We start from the raw sequence: 26354 nt of genomic DNA, 5'->3' as shown, positions 1-26354 counted from the left end.
CCTAACATCTAAGACACTCTAACTGTCCAGTATTGATTTCACTAATTGAGCCCCTCTTTCACCTACCTTGCAGAGAAGTAGTATTCCTGCTGCTTGAATCCTGAGCCACCGAGCAACTAGGAATGTCGTCTTCTCTAGTCTGCCATCTTGAATCTCCTTGTTTTTTAATGTACAACAGTTTTATATAGGCAAACCAATTGATCTTTTCCTTTTGTTTTCATTTATAGTTTTAAAGCTTAAACTTCTTTCCCATCTAGAGATATAAATATTAGATTTTTTCTACCAATTTTTATGGCTTAAATTATTTAAAATTTTTATTTTTATTATTTTTTTTAGAGAGAGAGAGAGAGAGAGACGGAATTTTTTAATATTTATTTTTCAGTTTTTGGTGGACACAACATCTTTGTTTGTATGTGGTGCTGAGGATCAAACCCGGGCTGCACAAATGCCAGGCAAGCGCACTACTGCTTGAACCACATCCCCAGTCCCTATTTAAAATTTTTTAAAGTTTCAACTCTCTTGGGAATTTTTTTCCTCTAACCATAATTTGTAATTTAGCAGTAAGAGCAGCAGCATGTAACATTGAATACTTAATATTTAGATGGATTCAGTGAATGTCAAATGGTATTTCCCCAACAAATGAGATTGTTTTTTCCTTAACCTTGGGATTGCTTTCAAGTGATTTTATTGTAAAAATGTTTGTTTATTTATTTTACAGTGAATTTTTATTATTAGACCTAGACCTAATTCAATTTTTTTAACCTCAGAAATTCAATGTTGGTAGAAGAAATAGCCCTGAGACTGTGTATGACTAATTTTATATTATGTAATTTTTATATTATTTAGTAATTATTTCAGACCATACTATACATGACACTCATGGTTTTTTTCCCCCTCCACTTTTCGTCTTTCCTTTTGTTAGAAAATTATTTTTAAGCGCCTAAGAAGTTAAAAAAAATCATCAGTAAATATCAGGGAGATATAATTTTCAATTTGACTTAATCCTGGCACTTGAACAGTCTTGAAATACCAGAAAGTCTGGATTAAAAACAAAAATATTTTATCTATGCCATCTGTTTTCATTCATGAAGGCCTATAACAGCAAATATGTTGAAATGTTCTCTGGATTATTCATATTTCCCCTAATATATTTTGTTTCTGACTTTTTGAATCCTGCTTGTTAACTAAAGTAATAATTATCTTCAATAGAAGGATGTTTCAGTTGCTGCACCTGCCAAATTCTGCTTGTAGCTAAGAAGAGATGATATATTTATATTCTGACACAATTAAATAAAAATATTTTTAATTTTATAAACCATGCATTCATCCTTACTTCCTCTACTTAATGTTTGCAAAAAAGAGAACCAGGTTGGATGTTTACTTTTTTAGAATCTGAATCATTCTTCATGTTTAAGCAAGCCAACAATTAAAGAATCATTTGCCTTGTTTTTTAAGTTTCTTCAGACTTTACATACTATTTGAAATCTGTTGGGCTTATACAAAGATGTGACAACAAGTTCTTCAAAATAGAAAGAACAAGGCAATAATAACATTAGGAAATATCAGGAAATTATATATTCTGAGTATTAGAAAAAGAGGGCTTTGGACAAGAGTTCAAAAGAATTATAGAGATTTTACTTCTGTGTTTCAGCTTCTGGTTATCTAGAATTAATGAGACCTTAAAAGATTTATCCAAAAAGTCCTTGATTGCCAGGATGAAAAGTAGAAAAAGAAAAGATCGCAAATGAAAATTAACCCAAAGTCATGTCATCATGTCCTAATCTGATTTTCAGAAGTATGCCCAGCAAGGAGACAGTGCAGTATGTGGGACTCAACCTTTCAGCCACTGGCCATGGGTTCCTACAAGTAAAACCTCAAATTCAGCCCCAAGTTAAAAAAAAAATTATATATATTTGCAAAATTATATATATTAAATTTATATATAACTTTGTAATTATATATAATTATATTATTTATATAAATTTAAATTTATATATATTAAATTATATATAAATTTAAATTAAAAGTAAGCCACTCTATAAAAGATTTCTTCCTCTCTAACTAAAGCTTAATTATATATTATTACGCAACTAGAGCCAATTATGGGTAAAATAAATTTCCCCCAGCTGAGCATTTTTAGATAATGAGTCTTAGCTAAAATCAACAATGAAAGAGAGGGGCAGATTGCCATTATAAAGAAGAACAAATTCTAGAAATTCTAAAACTGTTATTTCCTATTATCTCTGTCGGTTAGTTTTCTATCACTATAACAAAATACCTGAGATAATTAACTTACAAAGAGGAAAGATTTCTTTTTGCTCATGGTTTTAGAAGTTCCAGTCCATGATCAGGTGGACCTATTGCTTTTAAGTCCTTGGTGCAGGAACTTAATAGCAATGGTGGGAAGTGTGTGATGGAGCCAATGCTTACCTCACGGCCAGGGAGCAAAAGAGGAAGAAAACGGGACTTTGGTACCACAGACTCTTTGAGGACACACTCCCAATGAAATAAGGACCTTCTCCTCGGCCTTATCTCTTAAAGGGTCTATCACCACTCAGTAGTGCCACCAAGGGACAAAGCTTATAACACATGGGCCTTTCAGGGACATTCAACATGCAAACTACAATACTGATTAATATAAAGTGTGTTTAACCTGAATGAAGGGCCTTTGTTGTCTAATGTCAGTGCACCTACTTGCACACTTTTTGAAGCAAAGTCTTCTATTTGACTATTATAATCTTCTTACTTGTATTTATGAAAATGCTTGCAAATTTCTTTTAATAAAAAATATTCATTTTCATTATGATAATTTTGTATTTTACTTCATTTAATTTACTAATTATTGGATTTAATAATAAGATTATATCACAAATGGCCAGAAGTGTAGAATTTTTTTCCCTCTTTCTCACGTATACTATGAACAAAACTATACTATAAGTCATTATTTATGAAAAAATAAGACAAATTTGCCTAGCTCATTTGTTATCTGATTACAGTGTGACATATTTTGACTAATTTTTAAATGTTTATTTGTTTTTTTAGTTGTAGTTGGACACAATATCTTCATTTATTTTTATGTGGTGTTGAGGATTGAACCCAGGGCCTTGCACGTGCTAGGCGGAGCACTCTACCTCTGAGCCACAACCTCAGCCTGACTAATTTTATTTTTTATATTTCCTTTTTCAGTAAATTAAGACCTCTCCCTTTCTAGTAATAGATAAAAATCACATATATGTACATATGATTTCATGTTCAAACAATTCTGATGGCTATGCCTGTAAGGAAAGCAAATCTTGTCAATCAATCTTAAAATCAGTTTAGGTGTCTCCTTATTCTGTCAATAGCCTGGGAGTGAGCAGAGTCACCCATTTAAGGCACACTGCCTTCTTGCCCTTCCCTCCCTTTCCCAAGTGAAATTCTTTTTTTAAAATATTTTTTTAGTTGTTGATAAACCTTTATTGTATTTGTTTATATGTGGTGCTGAGAATCAAACCCAGTGCCTCACACATGCCAGGCAAGTGCACTGCCACTGAGCCCCAGTCCCAGCCCAAGTGAAATCTATTTTAAGTGGATTTTTTTAGATCAATTTAAATGTTTTATCAAGCACAGTATGCCCGTAGGATTTCTGAAATTGTGTTTAATCACAGAGAAGTGGGGAAATACCCCATCGTTTGCAGAAAATTACTCCTCTTTAACCTGTATGTGAAATGTTCAGATTAAAAGAAAATTAGGAATAGAAAAAGTTGTAGTTCACTCAGCAAGCCTCTCCTTCTCCTAATTGGGTTCTACTGATTAAATTGCAAAAATAGTAGGCTATTTTTTTTCTTTAATATATTTAAAGAATTATTATTATCCAATTAGAAATGGTAACAAATGAGACTAAGAGCATGCTATTTCCTGTGCTTCCACATACCTATATTTTGCCCTGGAGAACATTAATATTAGTTTTCTCATTTCCACTATAATTCTAGGTAAAATGCTCTTTTCTCACTCCTAATATATTCATTTTAAACATTATAATCGGCACTTCAATTTGAATAGTGACAGTTTTAGGTCATTTGTATTGTAACTGTCTTCCTTTTCCTAATGTAGATATTTATTAGGATTTAAATTGTTTTTAGATTTTAATCTTTAAATCTCTTTCTGCATTCTCATTTGACAGAATCTCTTCATGCTCCACTTTATAATATAAGGATATGATTCTTTTACCCCTTTCTCTTCATTTTATCCCTTCCTTCCTTTTTGTATATCAGCTACAGCTTCTACTTTTACAGTGTTAAGATGACTAATATTTATATTCTGTCTTGTAACAAATCATGGTTGACCACAGGATGACTCTAAACTTTAAAAACCAATACATAATGCTTAACTTATAAGGCTATGCAAGTATTGTGTTAGAGTTTTGTGTCTTTCCATAACTGATAATTATAAATTACCTGGCCAGTCTAGGGAGTGATTCTAGCATTGAGGACAATTAGACTAGCTTTTCTTATATTTTGTGTATTACTTAAATTCCTCACATGTTACATTTCATTTTATGTTTGAACCACATTAATTCTTTGAACTTTCTTTTCTGGAAGCTCTCTTTTGTAGAAGTTAGTCTTTTCCATCCTGGACTGACTATTCTTTAGACATAGTTTAGGGCAGTAATCCTGGGGTTTTCATGAATTACTTTACTGGACTGTTAGGATATTAGGGCTTCTTTTTTTCTTGATTTACTCCCTCATTTTTCCTGAGTTAGTTCTTAACTCTGTGGGAAAAATAATTCTCAGCTCTTGCATGAGTAAATGTGTTTTTAGTCTGCCTTCATCAAAATTGATAGTTTGGATAAGTATAGAATTCTAAATTGAATTATTCACTTTCATCTAGCATCCTTTGTGGCTAATGAAAAGTCTGATACCAAGTGACTTGTTTTAGTCTTTTTGAAACCTTTTAGTTTATCATTTATGTTTTGAAATGTCCTTAGCACATATCTGATAGATTATTCTTGTCCATCAATGGCTTTTTCCATTTGAAAACTCTTTATTTTTTTCAGTTTTAGAAAATTTTCTCCCAGAAGGTTCTTTCTCTTTAAAGTTTTTGCTTTCTCATTCATCATTTTTACCCTGATGCTGTACTTCATGTTTTGGCTATCTCTTTTTTCTCTTATTTTCAGTCTCTTGCTTTTTCTTCTACTTATGGAAAATTTTCTTGTTTATTTTTTTAATGCTTCTATGAAACTTTATGTTTAGCAATAATATGCTAATCTTTAAACATTTTTTGTGTTATTCTTCTCAGGAAGCATGTCTTTCTGGTTTTATGGCTATAAAACATTTGGCTCTCTCATGTTACTTTAACCAGAAGTTTTGTGTTTGGTTTAGCTCATTTTTGTTGTTTTGTGTTTGCTCCTTAGGTTTTCTCTGTTTCTTGTTTTATTTCATTCCTTTGTGGTCAGTTTTCCAGCTTATTTTGGCCAGTCATTCTCTTGAATGCTACAGGTTCTCTACATATACAACAGATCCTTGATTTTCCATTAATACTTAGAAGGAGTGGAAAAGTAATTGGTTAAAGTTTCATTTGTTACGAACAGAGAACTCTTTTCCAGCCGAGCATCTTTCCTGAGTAAGAATTCTATAAGAACTACTGCGTAGGGCCTTGATTCCATCAGGGTTAGCTGATGGAAAGCCAGCTTTGGAGCTCAACACCCAGAATCAGAATCATTCCATTCAGCTTCCTTGTAACATGATTTATACTTCTCCCCATCGGTCTAAGTGTCAGATACCTGCCTATGAAAGCACCAGCTCTGTGTTTCTCTCTTAAGAATCCCTCATTATCATTCTTTTGTAGCCTCACTTCTGAGTCACACTTTCTGACTCTGAGGCCAGAAAGAACTTCTCTATATTCAGCCTCTTATTATTATTTTCTAGACACTAACTTCTCTGCAGATTTCATTTTTCCACTTGCCTCCACCTATTTCTCAGACATTGAGTGAAATAAATCCTTTATCCATCAGCCACCAACACCTCCAATCGTGTGCTTTTACAGACTCCTCATCCTTTTCTGTCAGTTATGTCTTCATTGTACTTTTGTATTTTTCTTTCAATGGGATCTTGGGAACAGTGGGAGGCAAACACGTTTCTACTCTCTTAAATCTCTTTTTGTTTCAGAAAGCCGTCAGTTCAGTTACCATTCTGAACTTCAGGGAATTTTACATTGCTTCCATTGTGTAATTTTCTCTGTTTATTTAGCATCCCTTGAACTGAAAACTCTGTATGAGCAATTGTTGTGAATTGGATTCATCTTTGTCTTCCACAGATCCAGAGACTAAATTGCAGGAGGTTTCAAATGACTATTGTAAATGCTAAAGTCTGCAGTGGTCTTCACTCTAACCATACTCTTCTGTTTATACTCTTTCTTTCCATCTGCTTGCCTTGGTGTCTGTTTCTCGCCTCATTATCTTTCTCTTAGTACTGTTTTGCTGCACTCTGTCCTCCTCCCAACCTCTTCTCGATCTTCAGGGGCAAAGCAGCATTTTCCTCTGGGTGCCACCTTCCTTACTGCTCCTGCTGGTACGTGAGCCATTTCCAGACATTTCAGTACACCACCCGTGTTTCTCCTTCATGTCCCTACTGCACGTTGAAATTCCCTAGGAATTCTCTGAACAGTTTTGAGATTCAATAATTTCAACTCATGGCCAGTCTTTCTTTATTCTTGCTCCCATTCATTCCTCTCCCCATATTATTTTGAAATAAATCCCACATATCACATCATTTCTTTCACAAATATTTTAAATAAGAGCTCCTTTATAATATAACAATACTATTACTAACCTAAATTTCTTGATACTATTATATCCAATAAGTGTTCAAATTTTTAATTGTTTCATGAGTGCCATTAATACTTTTTATTTTATTTGTTTCAGTTGGGAATCCCTGTAAAGTCTAAAAATTGCAGTTGGTTGATAGTGCCTTTAAGTCTATTAACCTATAATATGCTACCCTTGCATCTTTCCTGAAATTAAACTGTGTTATTCAATTGTTTGACATAATTCCATGATTTCAAATATGTCGAAACCTCTTTTTATAAAAAATTAGAAAAGAGAATCTGATAATTTGTTTGAGACTTTGTATAGACATGTTTAACTTAGTCTGGATCCAGGTTTTTTTTTTTTTTTTTTTTTTTGTGTGTGTGTGTGGCATGGTAGCTGGAAGGCCAGTTCAGTAGTTTCCCTGAGGAACCAGGTGCTTAGATTTACTGGTAAACATGAAATATGGTTTTTGCAAGACCAGTGGGGAATTCTCAAACCCCCTAAAATATGTGATAAAATAATATTAAGTATTAAAATAGGAATAATTTTACATTGTCAAATTTTGACCCTTAACAAATTAATAAATGAGAACCCAGGCTTTCTGAAGTTTGGATCAGAGTCTCTTATAAATGAACATATAAAATATTATGTTAGATATAAAATTTGTATTATATATGACATACAGTTATATCAGGCATGACATTTCACAGCCTTTGTAGCATGCTTATGTCTGAAGTGGTGGGAATAGGAGGGCTTCCTCAAGGGTGGCAGCTGTTGCTTGCTTTTTTGACTCTCAGTTAGTTTTAGTGCAGCAGCATTCATTGATGGAGTCCGGTCTAGTACTTGCTCAGTTGTTTCTTTTGGGTGACAAACAGGGTTGTGTAAACATTATTATTTTAATGAATAAAAGATTTTCTCCCTTTTGTTTTTGCCAGAAATAAACTTTAGGAGTATTAGAACCTTTAGGATAAAACGCCAAATAAGAAATTTTCTTTTATAAAGAGTTCTGATCATTTCCTCCCTGGTTTTAGGAGCTGGGAATCCCAGGTGTAAAATTGTAATTCTTTTGGGAAGAAGTAAAGCTACTTCACAGTCCAGGTAATAAAATAATATTGATTGAAAATATGTATAGGAATAAAAGTCAATCTTGCTATTCATTTAATTTACTTAAACTATAACACTGGACTTACAAATCATAATAATATAAAATATTTTATGAGATTAAAAGTCATTGTTTGTATTTCACAAGTATTTTGCCAAAAGACATATTTGAAAAATATTTTGGGGAGTGTTGTTGTACATTCTTCACTGTGGAATTTCTGGCATTCAAGAGTGTTACTTAGTCATGAAAGCTGTTAGGATCAGATGATTAGAGATAGAATTTTTCAGAACTGTCTGTATTATTGAAGTGATCAGATGTTGTAATCAAAGGCTGTAGTCTTGAAATGTTTAATTTTTCATATTGGTTTCCCAGTTACAATTGTTGAACAACAACAAAAAACCATATAGTAATTAGATTTCTATGGCTGTAACAAAATATCTGAGATAAATCAACTTAAAGGAGGAAAGGTTTATTTTAGCTCATAGTTTCAAAGGTTTCAGTCCAAGGTCATTGGCTCAACACTTTGGGCTGCAGTGAGGCAGAACATCATGGTGGTACGTATGTATAATAGAGCAAAACCATTCATCTCATGGTAGGCAGGAAGAAGAGAAAGAGAGGAACATCCAGAATCCCAATATATCTTTGAAGGGCACACCCCCATGACCTACTTCCTCCAACTAGGCCCCCTTTTGAAATTTTCAATCAGCTCCCATAACTCCATCATCTGGAGATCAAGCTTTTAATACATGAATTTTGAGGAACATTTAAGATCCAAACCATAACAACCCTCAATCAAACAAATTTCACTATTTTCTAATCTTTTTTTGTAGTTGTTGTTCCAGATCATAGCGTGCATCAGACTGTGCTGGTGTGTCTTTTACACAGTTCCCATTCCAATCACTATTGCTTGCTTATGTGATTGTGATAACAAGACAGTTTCAACTCTGCCTAATGTCTGTTTCATTTCTCCTCTTAGCAAGCTTTTCCTAACATTATTTTTCTTTTAACTAGGCACAAACAGCACAGCATGATTCTTGTTCCTATCAACACACCTGGAATAAAAATAATAAGGCCTTTGTCAGTTTTTGGGTACTCGGGTAAGTACTCAGTACATATGTCCCTGCTTGCTAATGCAGACCTGAATCTGCAGTGACGCTGGCAAAAATAGAGAGCATCTTAACATATGACAGGTATTCTTGGAAATGCCTTTGGCCCTGGCAACATGGAATTCAGGTGCAGCAGGTGAGGCAGTGCAACATTTGGCCACATTTCATTTACTGCTTCGGAAAATGCAGAATGTGTTCAAGGAAAAGCAACTCTAAACCACCAGTCTTTTTTCTGTCATTCATGAGAATGGATTAATGAAGTAGATACAGACAAACAGATAAATTGAGATAATCTACACCAAAATTAATTTTTTTTTGCCTCCAAGTTTACTTTTCTTAGTCAATCAACCTACCACAACTGTCAATAAGCAGTGAGTTGAGTGTTGACTTTGAGTGCAAAGCTTTGCCTTCTGCTCATGGGACAAACTTCTAAGAAGCAAGACTGCTTTTGTTTCCTGCCACCCATCCTGGGCATATGTTCATTGTGTCCATGCTGCTCAGATCATCCACTGAGCAAGTGCTTATTGAGTGCTGAGTACCATTCTAAGTGCTTATAATACACAAAGGAACACAAAAGACTAAGATCCTTGCCCCCTGGAGCATGCACACTGGTGGAAGGAAGCAGGCGATAATGACAAACATAAGTAAATATGTTATATGGCATGTTAGCAGGGGATAAATGCCATGCAAAATTGGTTGAAATTCAGGCTTTATGGTGAGTCTAACTTTCTGTTATTGAAGATGACTGACGAATATGTTTGAATAGCAGACACAAGCCTTGGTTTTACAAAAGTTTGACATCAGAGCCTTCTGTAGATGCAGCTATAGGATTTACCCACAAGTGAAGTCTAGGTACAAGATGGGGCACACAAGATCACTGGAGCAAATTGCACATCAGAGTTGTGGGTTGCAGAGCAACAGCATGAAGACACCAAAAATGAATTTTAATACAGGTTGGGTACAAAGACAGTCAACTGCAGAGCCTGCTTTTGAATTTTTACTGTGAAATATTCACTAGCATCTTTCCAATTCCCTGTGTCCAAGGCCAAAAGAAACAGTGTACAGAATGTTGATTTTTTTAATATCTATTCTGACAGGAAAAGGGTGTGGAGTTAGCTAGAGATAATTTCTATAATTTGATGGGGAGGAGGAGTGATTATGTTGCCAATCTCAGTGACTCTAATGCCAGCCTTTTCAAGAAGCAAACACATAGTGGAACAAGTGCAAATTAGGAGTGACATGCCTAAACAAAGGTCAGGTCTCTGCTTCATCACTAATGCTGAGCCTGCTCTGTCCTCTCAAGCAGGCCCTTTGTATCTTCAGGCATTGGTTTCCACAATGACAAAATAGAATCTTGAATTACATTACTTATTTTCTATTTTTGAAACACCAGATCTTTTCTTCAGGATTCCTAATGTAGAAAAATTAAAAGAAAAAACAATACTAAAATAATAATAATGTAGTCTTGCCAGCACCATGGAACCCAGTCTTCTTTTTCCATAGCTCAGAGAAACCTCTGGATCAAATGATTTCTAAAGTCTCTTCTCACTTGAACAGATGATGAGTTTTCTGAACTGCTGGGTGCTGGGGGTTCAGGGATGATTTTACTTAGGAATGTCTATTACACATGGATCTTTTAAACCCTACTTTTTTGAGTAATTATACTTCAGCAGATTCATTATGTATAACTTTATCTTAGTCAACTCATTTTTCTCTTTTTCTTTTTAAAAATTTTTCTCTTTAAACTTCTATCTTCTATTTTACAGATAACTTACACGGAGGACATTTTGAGATCCATTTCCACCAAGTGCGAGTTCCTGCTACAAATTTAATACTAGGTGAGATAAGTTTGGAAAGATTATTCTCCAGTATTGTATATTAATATTTTCATACCTAAATCTGTAGAACACATCCAGTCATCCTTTATTTAGGTGTTTTTCTATCTTATTTACTCCATTTATCAAAGATAAATTTTCCATTTTGTGATTTGACTTATGTAGAATGATAAAGTTTTATTTAAATGTTAGATGTGTTTGTGTATTTCATATGATTTGAAAACATAGCTAAATACAAAAATCATTCAATATCCAATTTAAAGCAACACCCTTTTTTCCCAAGACATGATCTCTGGGTCTCTCCTTGTTCTAAGAAGACCTTAGTATTTTCTGAATTCACGTCTTATACATACGACAGACGAATAAACAATTTTGTATGCTGTATGTCCGGAAAGACTCTTGCTTATTGGAATCCTACTCAGCCTTCAAAGAATATCTCAAGTGTTATTCCTTTCAGGAATATTTTTGTATTTCTCACCCCATCTACTCAACAAACCCTTGCCAGGCTCTAAAGTTACTATGGTAACAATGATAACAATCTCGCCCTCCTTTCCCTTTCTTTGGCCCTCTCTGTAGCCCTTATCTTCACCTGTTCTTCTGGATTCTAAATTCCTGGGGTAGGGAATTGTCTCATCCACTTTTGTAACTACTGCAGCACTAATAAACTACCTTATGTATAGTAAGTGCTCAAGAGACAGAGCTTAAGTTTGATTGAAATCTTTAATGATGTTGGTTTAAAAAAAAAAACAGATCTCAAAATTCCCTTAAATGCATAATGAACATTCCTTTTTATTTTTCCCCACCAGAGGTAATTTTTATTGAGGGAAGCTCATCATTTTTCTAGAATTTCTGTGAATAACAAAAGGAACATTTTCATGTTTTCCTTTTTTACTTGTAGGCGAAGGGCGGGGATTCGAAATTTCCCAAGGCCGCCTTGGACCTGGCAGAATCCACCATTGTATGAGAACAATAGGTTTAGCAGAACGTGCTTTGCAAATCATGTGTGAACGGGCAGCACAAAGGAAAGCCTTTAAGAAGAAACTGTATGAACATGTAAGGATGATTACATCCCTGAATTTATGGTACCCCAGTATACTATACTAATCATGAACAAAAACAACATTCCTTGGCTAGAGAAATTTACTTTATATGAACAAGGTGATTCTTTCCCATAAAGCATATTTATTCTTTATTTAAATATAGTTTGATGAAAAATATTTATCTTTTGAAAGTTGAGCTCCTTCAGTGCTTCATCACCTCAGCACATAGTGTGGACAATAGCTTCAAATTTCTCAGACTCCTCTAGAGAACCTGGTCATTAGAGCTTTCTGTGGATATGAAGAGGTTGTACTGGAAGAGGGACCTGCCTTGATCTTTGGTTTTGTGGAAGAAATCAGGACAGATTAGTATAAAGATGGAAAACAGCCCAAAACTTAGTGAAAAGAGGAACATTCATTTTATGTGTGTGTAGTGCTGAGGATTGAACCAGGGCCTTGTGCATGCAAGGGCAGGGGATGTAGCCCAAAAAAAAGAATATTCTGATAGATTGAATAGTGAATGGACTCCCAGGAGGAAGTGAGTTCCCTATCACTGGAGAAAGTATGTCAAAAATGGGACCAATATTGGGTGGACCATTCATGATATTTTGAATTTTCATCTGCAAATTAGATTCTATTGAGTCTTTTATTTACAAACCACTATAAACATAGTTACATGTGAGCAATATAATAAAAATCAGCAAAAAGTATTGAGAGGGAATAGAAAGCCTCATTGCAGATTTCCTTGAAAAACTTTCTTTTTTTTTAAATTTATTGTTGGTTGTTCAAAACATTACATAGTTCTTGACATATCATATTTCACACTTTGATTCAAGTGGATTATGAACTCCCATTTTTACCCCATATACAGATTGCAGAATCACATCGGTTACACATCCACTGTTTTACATATTGCCATACTAGTGTCTGTTGTATTCTGCTGCCTTTCCTATCCTCTACTATCCCCCCTCCCCTCCCCTCCCCTCCCATCTTCTCTCTCTACCCCATATACTGTAATTCATTTCTCCCCCTTGTTTTTTTTTCCACTTTCCCCTCACTCTTGTATGTAATTTTGTATAACCATGAGGGTCTCCTTCCATTTCCATGCAGTTTCCCTTCTCTCTCCCTTTCCCTCTCACCTCTCGTCCCTGTTTAATGTTAATCTTCTTCTCATGCTCTTCCTCCATACTCTGTTCTTAGTTGCTCTCCTTATATCAAAGAAGACATTTGGCATTTGTTTTTTAGGGATTGGCTAGCTTCACTTAGCATAATCTGCTCTAATGCCATCCATTTCCCTGCAAATTCCAAGATTTTGTCATTTTTTAATGCAAAGTAATACTCCATTGTGTATAAATGCCACATTTTTTTTATCCATTCATCTATTGAAGGGCATCTAGGTTGGTTCCACAGTCTAGCTATTGTGAATTGTGCTGCTATGAACATCAATGTAGCAGTGTCCCTGTAGCATACTCTTATTAGGTCTTTAGGGAATAGACCAAGAAGGGGAATAGCAGGGTCAAATGGTGGTTCCATTCCCAGCTTTCCAAGAAATCTCCATACTGCTTTCCAAATTGGCCGCACCAATTTGCAGTCCCACCAGCAATGTATAAGTGTACCCTTTTCCCCACATCCTCACCAGCACTTGTTGTTGTTTGACTTCATAATGGCTGCCATTCTTACTGGAGTGAGATGGTATCTTAGGGTGGTTTTGATTTGCATTTCTCTGACTGCTAGAGATGGTGAGCATTTTTTCATGTACTTCTTGATTGATTGTATGTCCTCCTCTGAGAAGTGTCTGTTCAGGTCCTTGGCCCATTTGTTGATTGGGTTATTTGTTTTCTTATTGTTTAATTTTTTGAATTCTTTGTATACTCTGGATATTAGGGCTCTATCTGAAGTGTGAGGAGTAAAGATTTGTTCCCAGGATGTAGGCTCCCTATTTACCTCTCTTATTGTTTCTCTTGCTGAGAAAAAACTTTTTAGTTTGAGTAAGTCCCATTTGTTGATTCTAGTTATTAACTCTTGCACTATGGGTGTCCTATTGAGGAATTTGGAGCCCAACCCCACAGTATGTAGATCGGAGCCAACTTTTTCTTCTATCAGACGCAGTTTCTCTGATTTGATATCAAGCTTGTTGATCCATTTTGAGTTAACTTTTGTGCATAGCGAGAGAAAGGGATTCAGTTTCATTTTGTTGCATATGGATTTCCAGTTTTCCCAGTACCATTTGTTGAAGATGCTATCCTTCCTCCATTGCATGCTTTTAGCCCCTTTATCAAATATAAGATAGTTGTAATTTTGTGGATTGGTCTCTGTGTCCACTGTTCTGTACCATTGGTCCACCTGCCTGTTTTGGTACCAGTACCATACTGTTTTTGTTACTATTGCTCTGTAGTATAGTTTGAAGTCTGGTATCGCTATACTGCCTGATTCACACTTCCTGCTTAGAGTTGTTTTTGCTATTCTGGGTCTCTTATTTTTCCATATGAATTTCATGATTGCTTTATCTATTTCTACAAGAAATGCCATTGGGATTTTGATTGGCATTGCATTAAACCTATAGAGAACTTTTGGTAATATCGCCATTTTGATGATGTTACTTCTGCCTATCCATGAACAGGGTATATTTTTCCATCTTCTAAGATCTTCTTCTATTTCTGTCTTTAGGGTTCTGTAGTTTTCATTGTATAAGTCTTTCACCTCTTTTGTTAGGTTGATTCCTAAGTATTTTATTTTATTTTTTTGAGGATATTGTGAATGGAGTGGTTGTCCTCATTTCCATTTCAGAGGATTTGTCGCTGATATACAGGAATGCCTTTGATTTATGCATGTTGATTTTATATCCTGCCACTTTTCTGAATTCATTTATTAGCTCTAATAGTTTCTTTGTAGACCCTTTTGGGTCTGCTAGGTATAGAATCATGTCATCTGCAAATAGTGATAATTTAAGTTCTTCTTTTCCTATTTTTATGCCTTTAATTTCTTTTGTCTGTCTAATTGCTCTGGCCAGTGTTTCGAGAACTATGTTGAACAGAAGTGGTGAGAGAGGGCATCCCTGTCTTGTTCCAGATTTTAGAGGGAATGCCTTCAATTTTTCTCCGTTCAGAATGATGCTAGCCTGAGGCTTAGCATAGATAGCTTTTACAATATTGAGGTATGTTCCTGTTATCCCTAGTTTTTCTAGAGTTTTGAACATAAAGGGATGCTGTACTTTGTCGAATGCTTTTTCTGCATCTATCGAGATGATCATATGCTTCTTATCTTTAAGTCTATTGATGTGGTGAATATCATTTATTGATTTCCGTATATTGAACCAGGCTTGCATCCCAGGGATGAAACCTACTTGATCATGGTGCACAATTTTTTTGATATGTTTTTGAATCCGATTTGCCAGAATTTTATTGAGGATTTTTGCATCTAGGTTCATTAGAGATATTGGTCTGTAGTTTTCTTTCTTTGAAGTATCTTTGTCTGGTTTAGGAATCAGGGTGATGTTGGCCTCGTAGAATGAATTTGGAAGTTCCCCCTCTTTTTCTATTTCCTGAAATAGCTTGAAAAGTATTGGTATTAGTTCTTCTTTAAAGATTTTGTAAAACTCTGCTGTATACCCATCTGGTCCTGGGCTTTTCTTAGTTGGTCGTCTTTTGATGGCTTCTTCTATTTCCTCCATTGATATTGGTCTGTTTAGGTTGTCTATATCCTCCTGACTCAATCTGGGCAGATCATATGACTTAAGAAATTTATCGATGCATTCATTAGCTTCTATTTTATTGGAGTATAAGGATTCAAAATAATTTCTGATTATCTTCTGTATTTCTGAAGTGTCTGTTGTGATATTGCCTTTTTCATCCCGTATGCTAGTAATTTGAGTTCTCTCTCTTCTTCTCTTCGTTAGCATGGCTAATGGTCTGTTGATCTTATTTATTTTTTCAAAGAACCAACTTTTAGTTTTGTCAATTTTTTCAATTGTTTCTTTTGTTTCAATTTCATTGATTTCAGCTCTGATTTTAATTATTTCTTGCCTTCTATTTCTTTTGCTGTTGTTTTGCTCTTCTTTTTCTAGAATTTTGAGATGAAGTATGAGATCATTTATTTGTTGTTTTTTTCTTTTTTTAAGGAATGAACTCCAAGCAATGAATTTTCTTCTTAGAACTGCTTTCATTGTGTCCCATAGATTCCGATATGTTGTGTCTGTGTTTTCATTTATCTCTAAGAATTTTTTTAATTTCCTCCTTGATGTCTTCTATAGCCCATTGATCATTCAGTAACCTATTGTTCATTCTCCAAGTGATGCATGATTTTTCCTTCCTTCTTTTATTGTTGATTTCTAGTTTCATTCCATTATGATCAGATAAGATGCATGGTATTATCTCTACTCCTTTATAATGTCTAAGAGTTGCCCTGTGACATAATATATGATCTATTTTTGAGAAGGATCCATGTGCTGCTGAGAAAAAGTGTAACTGCTTGATGTTGGGTGGTATATTCTATATATGTCAATTAAGTCTAGGTTATTAATTGTATTATTGAGTTCTATAGTTTCTTTATTCAACTTTTGTTTGGAATATCTGTCCAGTGGTGAGAGAGGTGTGTTGAAGTCTCCCATAATTATTGTATGGTGGTCTGTTAGACTCTTGAACTTGAGAAGAGTTTGTTTGATGAACATAGCTGCACCATTGTTTGGGGCATATATATTTATGATTGTTATGTCTTGTTGGTGTATGGTTCCCTTGAGCAGTATGTAGTGTCCCTCTTTATCCCTTTTGATTAACTTTGGCTTGAAATCTATTTTATTTTATATGAGTATGGACACTCCTGCTTGTTTCCGAAGTCCATATGAGTGATATTATTTTTCCCAACCTTTCACCTTCAGTCTATGTATGTCTTTTCCTATCAAATGCATCTCCTGTAGGCAGCATATTGTTGGATCTTTTTTTTTTTTTTGATCCATTCTACTAGCCTGTGTCTCTTAATTGGTGAATTTAAGCCATTAACATTTAGGGTTATTATTGAGATATGCATTGTTCTTCCAGCCATATTTGTTTATTTATGTTACTTAAGATGGTTTGTTTTTCCTCTTTGGTTATTTTTTCCCTTTACTGTACTACCTCCCACTGTTGGTTTTCATTGTTATTTTCCATTTCCTCTTCCTGTAATGTTTTGCCAAGGATGTTTTGAAGAGATGGTTTTCTAGCTGCAAATTCTTTTAACTTTTGTTTATTGTGGAAGGTTTTAATTTCATCTTCCATCCTAAAGCTTAATTTCGCTGGATACACAGTTCTTGGTTGGAACCCATTTTCTTTCAGGGTTTCAAATATGTTGTTCCAGGATCTTCTAGCTTTCAGAGTCTGTGTTGAAAGATCAGCTGTTATCCTGATTGGTTTACCCCTAAATGTAATCTGCTTCCTTTCTCTTGTAGCTTTTAAAATTCTCTCCTTATTCTGTATGTTGGGCATCTTCATTATAATGTGTCTAGGTGTGGATCTCTTATGATTTTGCACATTTGGCGTCCTGTAGACTTCTAGGATTTGGGATTCTGTCTCATTCTTCATGTCTGGGAAGTTTTCTCGTATTATTTCGTTGAACAGATTGCTCATTCCTTGGGTTTGGACCTCTATACCTTCCTGTATCCCAATGACTCTTACGTTTGGTCTCTTTATGTTATCCCATATTTCTTGGATGTTCTGCTCATGGTTTCTTAACAGTCTCGCTGAGCTGTCTATGTTCTTTTCAAGTTGAAATACTTTGTCTTCATTGTCTGATGTTGTATCTTCTAAGTGTTCTACTCTGCTGGTAGTATTCTCATTTGAGTTTTTAATTTGGTTTATTGCTTCCTGCATTTCTAGATTTTCAGTTTGTTTGTATTTTATAACCTCTATCTCCCTGTATAGTTGATCTTTTGCTTCTTGGATTTGTTTATGTAATTCATTGTCCAAGTGGTCTTTCATTGTCTGATTTTGCTGTCTAATGTCTTCCTTGAGACTCCAGATCATCTGAAGCATGTATATCCTGAATTCTTTATCTGACATTCCATCTGCTGCAGATATTACCTCTTCTAAAGTTGAGTTGACCTGCATTGCTTGTGGTCCTTTCTTTCCTTGTCTTTTCATACTGCTCGAGTTTCTTTCTGCTTGGTGAAACTGTTGTGTTATTGAATTTTCCCCCTATGTATTTATATTGCTCTTGTATAGTTGCAAAGTCTCCCTTTTGTGGAGAAAGACAATGTTAACAGTTCTCAATATCAATAGTACATCATCTAAGCACACGTTTTCCTTATTATTACATTTATAGATAGACTCTATGTCTACAAATGTTGGTTTCGATTATCGTTTACAAATATAGTCATTAGTTTCATGAAAGGCATACCATTTCTGGTAGCTTGAAGAAAACTGGATTTCAGGTGTAGGATGTTATGTTTATGGGGAAAGGAGTGAGGGTAAGGGGTTAATCTAACTTAGTAACTTTGGAGAGCTCTAACCAATAGATGGGTAATTTATGGAAGAATGTATAGATTCAAACTCCTATCTGTATTTATAAGATTACCCTACTTATGAATAGTAAAATTTAGGGGGTTGAAAGTGGGATAGAGGGAGTAAGAGGGAGGAAAACAGATAACAAGGAAAGGGAGAGAAAAAAGAGAGCAGGAAAAAGAAAATACGAGAAAAAAGAAAAGGAATAAAAAGGGGGAAGGGAGGTGGGGCATATGCAATTCCTCTATAGTATATTATTCTGGTGATTCAGTTGTTAAAGACCTTTTTCGTGTACAATTTTTGGTTTCACATATGTTGAGGTTGCGAAGACCCGAGGGGGAAGGGTAGAGGAGACTGGGTGAATGGCTGAAAAGAGAGAGAGAAGAGAGAAAAAGAAAGAAAAAAAGAAAAAAAAAGATGTCTCTCAGAACTCTGTTTTAATTTCTTCCAGTTGGTGGCGTTGTCTATTCCTAGCTTTATTCTCTGGGTTCAGGATGGTGGTGGTAGTCAGTGTGAGAGGACTTGAGCTTCCACCTGTGGCCTCTCTACTCTTATTCTCTGAGATGTAAACCAGGTGCCTGATCCGCTGCAGAACTGCACTGGTAGCCACGCCAGTCAACCGATTGGTGGGTTTTAAGGGTTGGTGGGATTTTCCAAGATGAGTTCCATCAGTTTTTCTCATAAGGTGTTTGATGAGGTGGGGGTGTTGGGGAAACCTTATGTTTGTCAAGAGCGCAGTCAGGTGACCGCATGGGTGGGCGGCAGGGCTCCTCCTCCAGTTGGAGTGGTCTGTCTACCTCACCGGCGGAAGGCTGGGCTCCTCCAACTAGAGAGGTCTGTCTACCACTCAGGCAAGTCGCAGGGCCTGTTCTCCAGGTCACAGGTCTGCCTCCTGTGCAGGCGCAGGCGGTGGCTGGGCCCCTCCTCCAATTGGGGTGCTCTGTCTACCACGACGGCGGCCGCTGGGCCCCTTCTCCGGGACACGCAGCCTCCCTACCTTGCAGGCGATCGCTGGGCCCCTCCTCCAATAGGGGTGATCTGTCTACCACGCCAGCGGGCCGCTGGGCCTATTCTCAAGGTTGCAGGTCTGCCTACTGTGCAGGTGCGGGCGGCGGCTGGGCCCTTCCTCTGATTGGGGTGCTCTGTCTACCACACCGGCGGCCGTTGGGCCCCTTCTCCGGGACGCACAGCCTGCCTACCTTGCAGGCGATGGCTGGGCCCCTCATCCAATAGGGGTGATCTGTCTACCATGCTGGGGGAGGGGAGGGGGGGTGACCACTGGGCCTGTTCTCCAGGTCACAGGTCTGCCTACCTTGCAGGCGCGGGCGGGCGGCGGCTGTGCTCCTCCTCCAATTGGGGTGATCTGTCTACCACGCTGGCGGGCCACTGGGCCTGTTCTCCAGGTTGCAGGTCTGCCTACCTTGCAGGCGCAGGCAACGGCTGTGCCCCTTCTCCAATTGGGGTGATCTTTCAACTAGGCTGGCGGGCCGCTGGGCCCCTTCTCCGGGACACGCAGCCTGCCTACCTTGCGGGCAGCGGCTGGGCCCTTCCTCCAATTGGGGTGATCTGTCTACCACACAGGTGGGCCTCTGGGCCTGTTCTCCCGGTCTGTCGCAGGTCTGCCTACCTTGCAGGTGCGGGCGGCAGGCGGCTCTGCCCCTCCTCCAATTGGGGTGATCTGTCTACCATTGCCGGCGGGCTGCTAGGCCTGTTCTCCCGGTCGGTCGCAGGTCTGCCTACCTTGCAGGAGCTGGCGGCGGCTCTCCCTTGAAAAACTTTCTACAGAAAGTGGGATAATGAAAACATCCCCCAAAAAACCTTTCTAATTTTTAAGAAATCAAGAAAAAGTATTATTAAATATTTAACATGTACTATTACTAACAAGCTAATATTAGGTAAAATTTGTATTCATAGAACTGTATTTGTGTTTACTGGACAAGTATATTTTAGGACATCAATCCCCTTGTAAAGTACACTTGTGATCCTTTTTTAAATTTTTGCAGTATATTTTTTATCCAAATTCTTAGACTGTATTTGCTTTCCATGAAGTATAACATGTTTAATATTAGTAATAATGGCAGTATTACTAATGCTAATATTAATAACATCAGTAGTACGAGGGGGAGGGGCAGGAAGGAGAGAGCCACAAAAAGAATAGCAATGGTCACTGAGATCAATATCTTGTAGTCTTTATGCTCATTCAGCATACACATGGCTTAGTTGCAACACTGTTCTCATGAAGAAAATAGAGCTCGCTTTATGATATCATAACTGAGAATAGTTTGTGGTGAACCTCAGAGAACAGAGTACACAGCAGGGGAAGTGTTCAGCTATTGATGGGCACTGTTGGAGGAGGTTTTGGGGTCATGGATACAGCCCTCCTGCTGCTATTTAGGGATGAAAGAGTTGCTCCTAGCATCAACTATGGCCTCTTCCCCTTTTCTCTTTTCAGTTTTTGCCACACAATCCATTGAGCAGGGTGAAGGGAGGACAGAGTAAAATTGATACATTGTTCAAACGTGCCTTGGGCACTTTACCCCTATGCTACATCCCCAGCCATTTGCATTTTTTATTCTGAGACAAGGTCTTGCTAAATTGCTGAAACTGATCTTGAACTTGAGATCCTCCTACCTCAGCTTCCAGTGTTGCTAGGATCACAGGCATATGCCACTGTACCTGGCTACTCTAGACAGAAGTTTCTGCTTTTTAAAAATATGCTTCTTTATTGGAAACTTCTCACATCTGGTACAAATAAGATGATCTAGCTAAGGCAAAAACAGAGAAATGTATGTCATAAACAAAAATTCAGGCCAGCTTACTCACCACCCACCACCCAATTTGTTTGGAGACTCCTTCCAGCTCTCTTCAAACAATTCCAGTCTCTAAAGCAAAATTCAGTCTTAGTAAATAAATTTGTCAGTTTCCTAGAGCACTCAGTTCTATTTATTTAATGCTTTTTAGCAAATCTAGGGTCTGTAATGACCCAGGTGAGAACACATTCTTTTATTCTGAAGCTAAAAATGTAAGTGCATTTTGATTCTGTTCATGAAGTTACAATTACTTGGTTTTGCAACCATAAAAAAAAATTCTGTTGACTGCCAGCAGCTTGTTTAAAATCATGAATTCAGAATTATATGTTTCAACCTCTAAGATAGTGCCATTCAATAGAAATACAGTATGAGCCACAAATTTTATTTTTTGTGGTATGGGAGAGTAAACCCAGAGCACTCTACCATTAAGGTATTTCCTTGAGTCTTTTTTATTTTTTGAGACAGAGATGCCCTGGCTGGCCTTAAAATTATAAGTCTTTCTGCCTCCGGCTCCTGAGGAAGCTGTTATTACAGACATATGCCACCAGCACAAATATAATTTTAAATCTCCTAGTACTTTAGCAACATCTTTAAACAGTAAAAACAAATAAATGAAATTAATTTTTAAAAATATTTTATTTTTCCCAAGATACCCAATACATGATCATTTCAACTTGAAATCAATATAAAAATATTATTAAGGAGATATTTTAAATTATTCAAAAATACTGATCTTTACAATTGGGCATCTCTATTACACTTTCATTACATTTCAATTCAGACTGAGCATATTTTAAATGCTTACTAGCCACATTTGATTAGTGGCTGTCATTCTGAACATAAGTGCTCCAGAGAATCTCTAACCAAACATCCTATGGCTAAAGAAATTTCCCAAAGCAAACATGATGGTGCATAACCATGGCTCTGGCAGGTGAGTGTGGCTTGGGTGAAAGCACTGCTAGTCTAACTTTCTTAACAAACATTGTTCTCCAATGTAAAAACCAATTCTATATTTACAATTGGGAAACAAGAATGGATTTCAGCTAACAGGAAACATTCAGTATGTTGCCTGAGCTTCTGAGCTGAATTCTAAATATACATTTGCTCCCGGGGTTTATGGTGAGGCTTGACAAAAGGGGACAATCTCAAGAGATGTTCACTAAGATAAATGAGAAGCAATTACCAATTTTTAAAAACTTTTTGTTGTGAGGTAATTATAAATAGACATACAGATATAAGAAATAATACAGAGAGATCCCCTACATCCCCCAATGGTAACATCTTGTATCAGAACTACAATGTTGTTATGGATAAAGTTAGGCTATAGAACATTTCCATCCCTACCAGGTCCTTCACACCACCCTTTCATGGCCTACAATTAACTCCTAGCAACCAACTAGGTGTTCATTTTCATACTTCTGTGATTTCAGGAATGGTTTCAGGAAAGGTTTACAGTATGTAAACCTTTGTGATTGGTTTCTTTACTCAAGCACTATCTTTTAGAGATTCATCTAGATTGCATGTATCACTTTTCTTGTGGTAGCATTTACTTGTATGGTTGTATGACAAGTTTGCTTAACTACTTACAACAGATCATGTACAGTTGCATGCTTAATTTTCTATTGTTTTTTGAGGTACTAGGGATCAAACTTAGGGCCTCACAAATGCTAGGTAAGCACTTTATTGCTGAGCTACACCCCCAGCCTAGCATGTTTAATTTTTAAAGAAGCTGCCAGACTATCTTCTGTTTTTCATTCTCACTGTGCATAAATGACCCAGTTTTTCCTCACTCCCACCAGCATATTATGGTGTGAAACTTACTAAATTTCAGTCATTCTGATAGACTAATGGCGCTATCTCAAGTGGCCTTAATTACATCACCCAAATAGCTAATCATAAATGAGCCTTTTTGTGCTTATTTGCCATCTTATATCCTCTTAAGTTCATGTATTATGCCCATGTTCTAATTGTTTATTTTTTTACGGTTGCATTTTGAGAGTTCTATACATATTCCAGAAAATCTTCTTTGTCAGATATGTAATTGGCAAATATTTCCCCCTCTTTTCATCTTTAACAAGGTCTTTCACAGAGCAAATTTAATTTTAATGAATCCTAACTTGTCATTTTTTGCTTTTGTGGGTCATGGTTTTGGTATCAACTCTAAGAATTCTTTGTCTCTTTGTCTCACTCTATGTCCTAAAGATTTTCCCCTATGATTTTTTTCCTTAAAATTTTTAATTTGAATATACAATACATTTTGAATTGATTTTTTAAAATTTGTGTATTTTTTTATGTGGTGCTGAGGATCAAACCCTGTGCCTCACACATGCTAGGCAAGCATTCTGCCACTGAAGTAAAGCCCTAGCCCCATGAGTTAATTTTTTTAATAACATATAAGATTTAAGTTTGATTTTTGTTTGGTTTGGTTTGTTTTTTGTTGTGGTGGTTGGTTGGTTGTTTCCCCTATAGATGTCCAATTGCTTCAGCAAAATTTGTTGTAAAGGATGTCTTTCCTCTACTGAATTGCTTTTGTACCTTTTTCAAAAATCTATCAGGCATATTTATGTGGACCTATTTTTGGTTGTCTTATATCCTAATTATCTATGTTTGTCTCTCTGCCAACAAACACCACACAATCTTGCGTACTGTAGTAATAAAACTTTTCTTGAAATAAACTAGACTGACTCTTCTCAAAAGTCATTTAGTGACTGACTTGTCTTCAAAAGTGTTTTAGCTGTTCTCATTCATTTCCCTTTCCATGTAATTTTTAGAATAATCGTCTTCATATCTGTACAAAGAGTCTTTCTGGGATTTTGATAAGAATTATGTTAAATGTATACTTCAGTTTAGAAAGAATTGATATGTTAAACCACGATGCAAAGAAAATACCACTGACTCCAATTTTAAATCAAATTAAAGCAAGCTTGTAATTCTGACTAGCTGGGACTGTCCCTCTCCCAAAATCCGTGGGATAGAAGACAGTACTCCAGCTCTCTAGGAGTACAGCTTTATAGCACAGAAAGTTGCAAAAAGGGAGGTGTCTTGAGAACTTCAGATAACAGGATTTTGACAAGCATAATACAAAGGCAGGTAGGTAGTAGGTTAATGGTCTAAATGGTTCAGTACTTAGGGAGTAAATTTAGATCCCAACATCAGAATTTGTGAGGCACCATTAGGGTTTCAGAGAGGGTTGTTATCTGGTCAGGGAAAGCCAGAATTTATGAGGTGCCACTAAGGTTTCAGAGAGGGTTGTTATCTGGTTAGGGAAAGCCAGGCATGGGTGAGTTCAAGGCATGGGCAGGCATTCCAAACAAGTTTAAAACATCAAAATACAGCCAGGCCAAATAGAAATCCTAATATTTTACAGAAAACAGAAAACAGAAATGAATCTTTTATAACTTTTGACAAGATGGCTCCTGACTTAAGAGGGAATTAGACTGGGCTTATCAGATACTTTACTATGTTGTATTTTTATTCCATGAACATGGTGTGTCTCTCCATTTATTTAGCTTTTCTTTGGTCTCTTTTATCATCTCTGTGTAGCTTTCAGCATACAGATCCTATGCACGTCCTTTTACAAAGTCACACATCACAGAACAATGTTTTAGTCAATGATGGATTGCAGGGGCTGGGGATGTGGCTCAAGCGGTAGCGCGCTTGCCTGGCATGCGTGCGGCCCAGGTTCGATCCTCAGCACCACATACCAACAAAGATGTTGTGTCTGCCGAGAACTAAAAAATAAATATTAAAGATTCTCTCTCTCTCTCTCTCCTCTCTCACTCTCTTAAAAAAAAAAATGATGGATTGCATATACATGGTGGTCCCATATCACCTAGTGATGTCATAGCTGTTTTCGTTTTTGTAGGTACACTCTATGATGTTTACACAATTAAAAAATCACCTAAGAACACATTTCCTAGAATGTATGCCACAACTATGCCTAACTTTACTTACATATAGAGCAGTACTTAACTCTATTTACACATAAGTATTTTGGTTTTTGAGCAATTGAAAATGGTGTTGTATTTTTAATTTTTGTGTCTCTATATTTTTAATATACACACATATACATACATATATATTATATATATGCAGTTGATTTATGTATGTCTATCTTGTATCCTATGATCTTGAAATAACATAAATTCTAGAAAATTTTTTTGTAGATTGCTTGGGAGTTTTGAGGACAGGCAGAACTGGTAGATTCAAAAAAGATCTGGTGATATGGTTCAGTGGCTAAGTTCTCCTGGGTACAATCCACAATACAAAATAAATAAATAAAATAAAATTATGAAATTTAAAAAAGAGTGCTGCTGAATTATCCCCTTGCTGGGAATTATCTACTTTGACCATGGCCAACTCTACCACCAAATATCTAGTCAGGTTTCCATGAGAACATGTAATCTGCATTCAGGAGGGCCATTCAGGAGTAGTTTGGAAATAAACTGCCCAGTTCAGCCATCTTAAGCATAAAGATATCCAAAATAAAAGATTTTTCGGAACCAATAAAGTTTATTTTAAATTTTTCAATTTTAACTAGTAGTCCACAGGTAAGTGGCTAGGTGGTGTATATCAAGCGAATGAACTCTTTCATTTTGAAATATATAGAAACATCATTGGCCTAGAAATTGTTTTCTTCAAACTATAAAGCTGTGTTACATGTGATCTTCAGATACCAGCTTATCTTCTCCTTCCTTTTGCTCCCCTACAGGAAGTTGTGGCTCACTGGATTGCTGAGAGCCGAATTGCCATCGAGGAGATCCGCTTGTTGACCTTGAAAGCCGCCCACAGCATAGATACTCTGGGCAGCACTGGTGCCAGAAAGGAGGTGAGGCTCCCTGGACCACTAACTGCAGAGACTTTTTCATTTTCTCCCACCCGTTGTGCATTTCAGGTTTTAAGACACTTCAGTGGCTCTCAAAATATTGGAAGCCTTCAGTAATTATGGTTTAAAGATTATAAATATCTATTATTTGCTAGTTTTCATAGGGCTGCTTTAAGGGATGATTTTGAGGGATGCAGAATATCTTCAGCTTTCTTGACATGCAGTAACAAGGAATGGGGAAATTCTAGGCTTTATATAGACCTGGAATTAATAGTACTCACTATGCCACTTTCTGCTAGCCTGTGACCATGGGCAAAGTAACTGATCTTTCTGCTTTGGCCCAGGGTTCTTGAGGAGAATAACCAAGATGATACATATAGAA

General features: G+C 36.5%; 1 protein-coding gene across 1 annotated transcript in view; it reads left to right on the top strand.

Annotated features, from left to right (window-relative positions):
• Window positions 1–26354, top strand: part of Acad11 (acyl-CoA dehydrogenase family member 11) — an 81683-nt gene that overhangs the window by 52252 nt on the left and 3077 nt on the right. The window contains exons 14-18 of the mRNA XM_026383735.2: window positions 7819–7885; window positions 8901–8986; window positions 10762–10833; window positions 11729–11883; window positions 25859–25975. Of these exons, the coding sequence (XP_026239520.2) occupies window positions 7819–7885; window positions 8901–8986; window positions 10762–10833; window positions 11729–11883; window positions 25859–25975 (497 nt within the window). The remainder of the gene's footprint in view (window positions 1–7818; window positions 7886–8900; window positions 8987–10761; window positions 10834–11728; window positions 11884–25858; window positions 25976–26354) is intronic.

This window comes from Urocitellus parryii, chromosome 2 (genome assembly GCF_045843805.1).
Source record: "Urocitellus parryii isolate mUroPar1 chromosome 2, mUroPar1.hap1, whole genome shotgun sequence".
NCBI lineage: Eukaryota > Metazoa > Chordata > Mammalia > Rodentia > Sciuridae > Urocitellus > Urocitellus parryii.
This window is presented reverse-complemented; position numbering and strand designations above follow the sequence as displayed.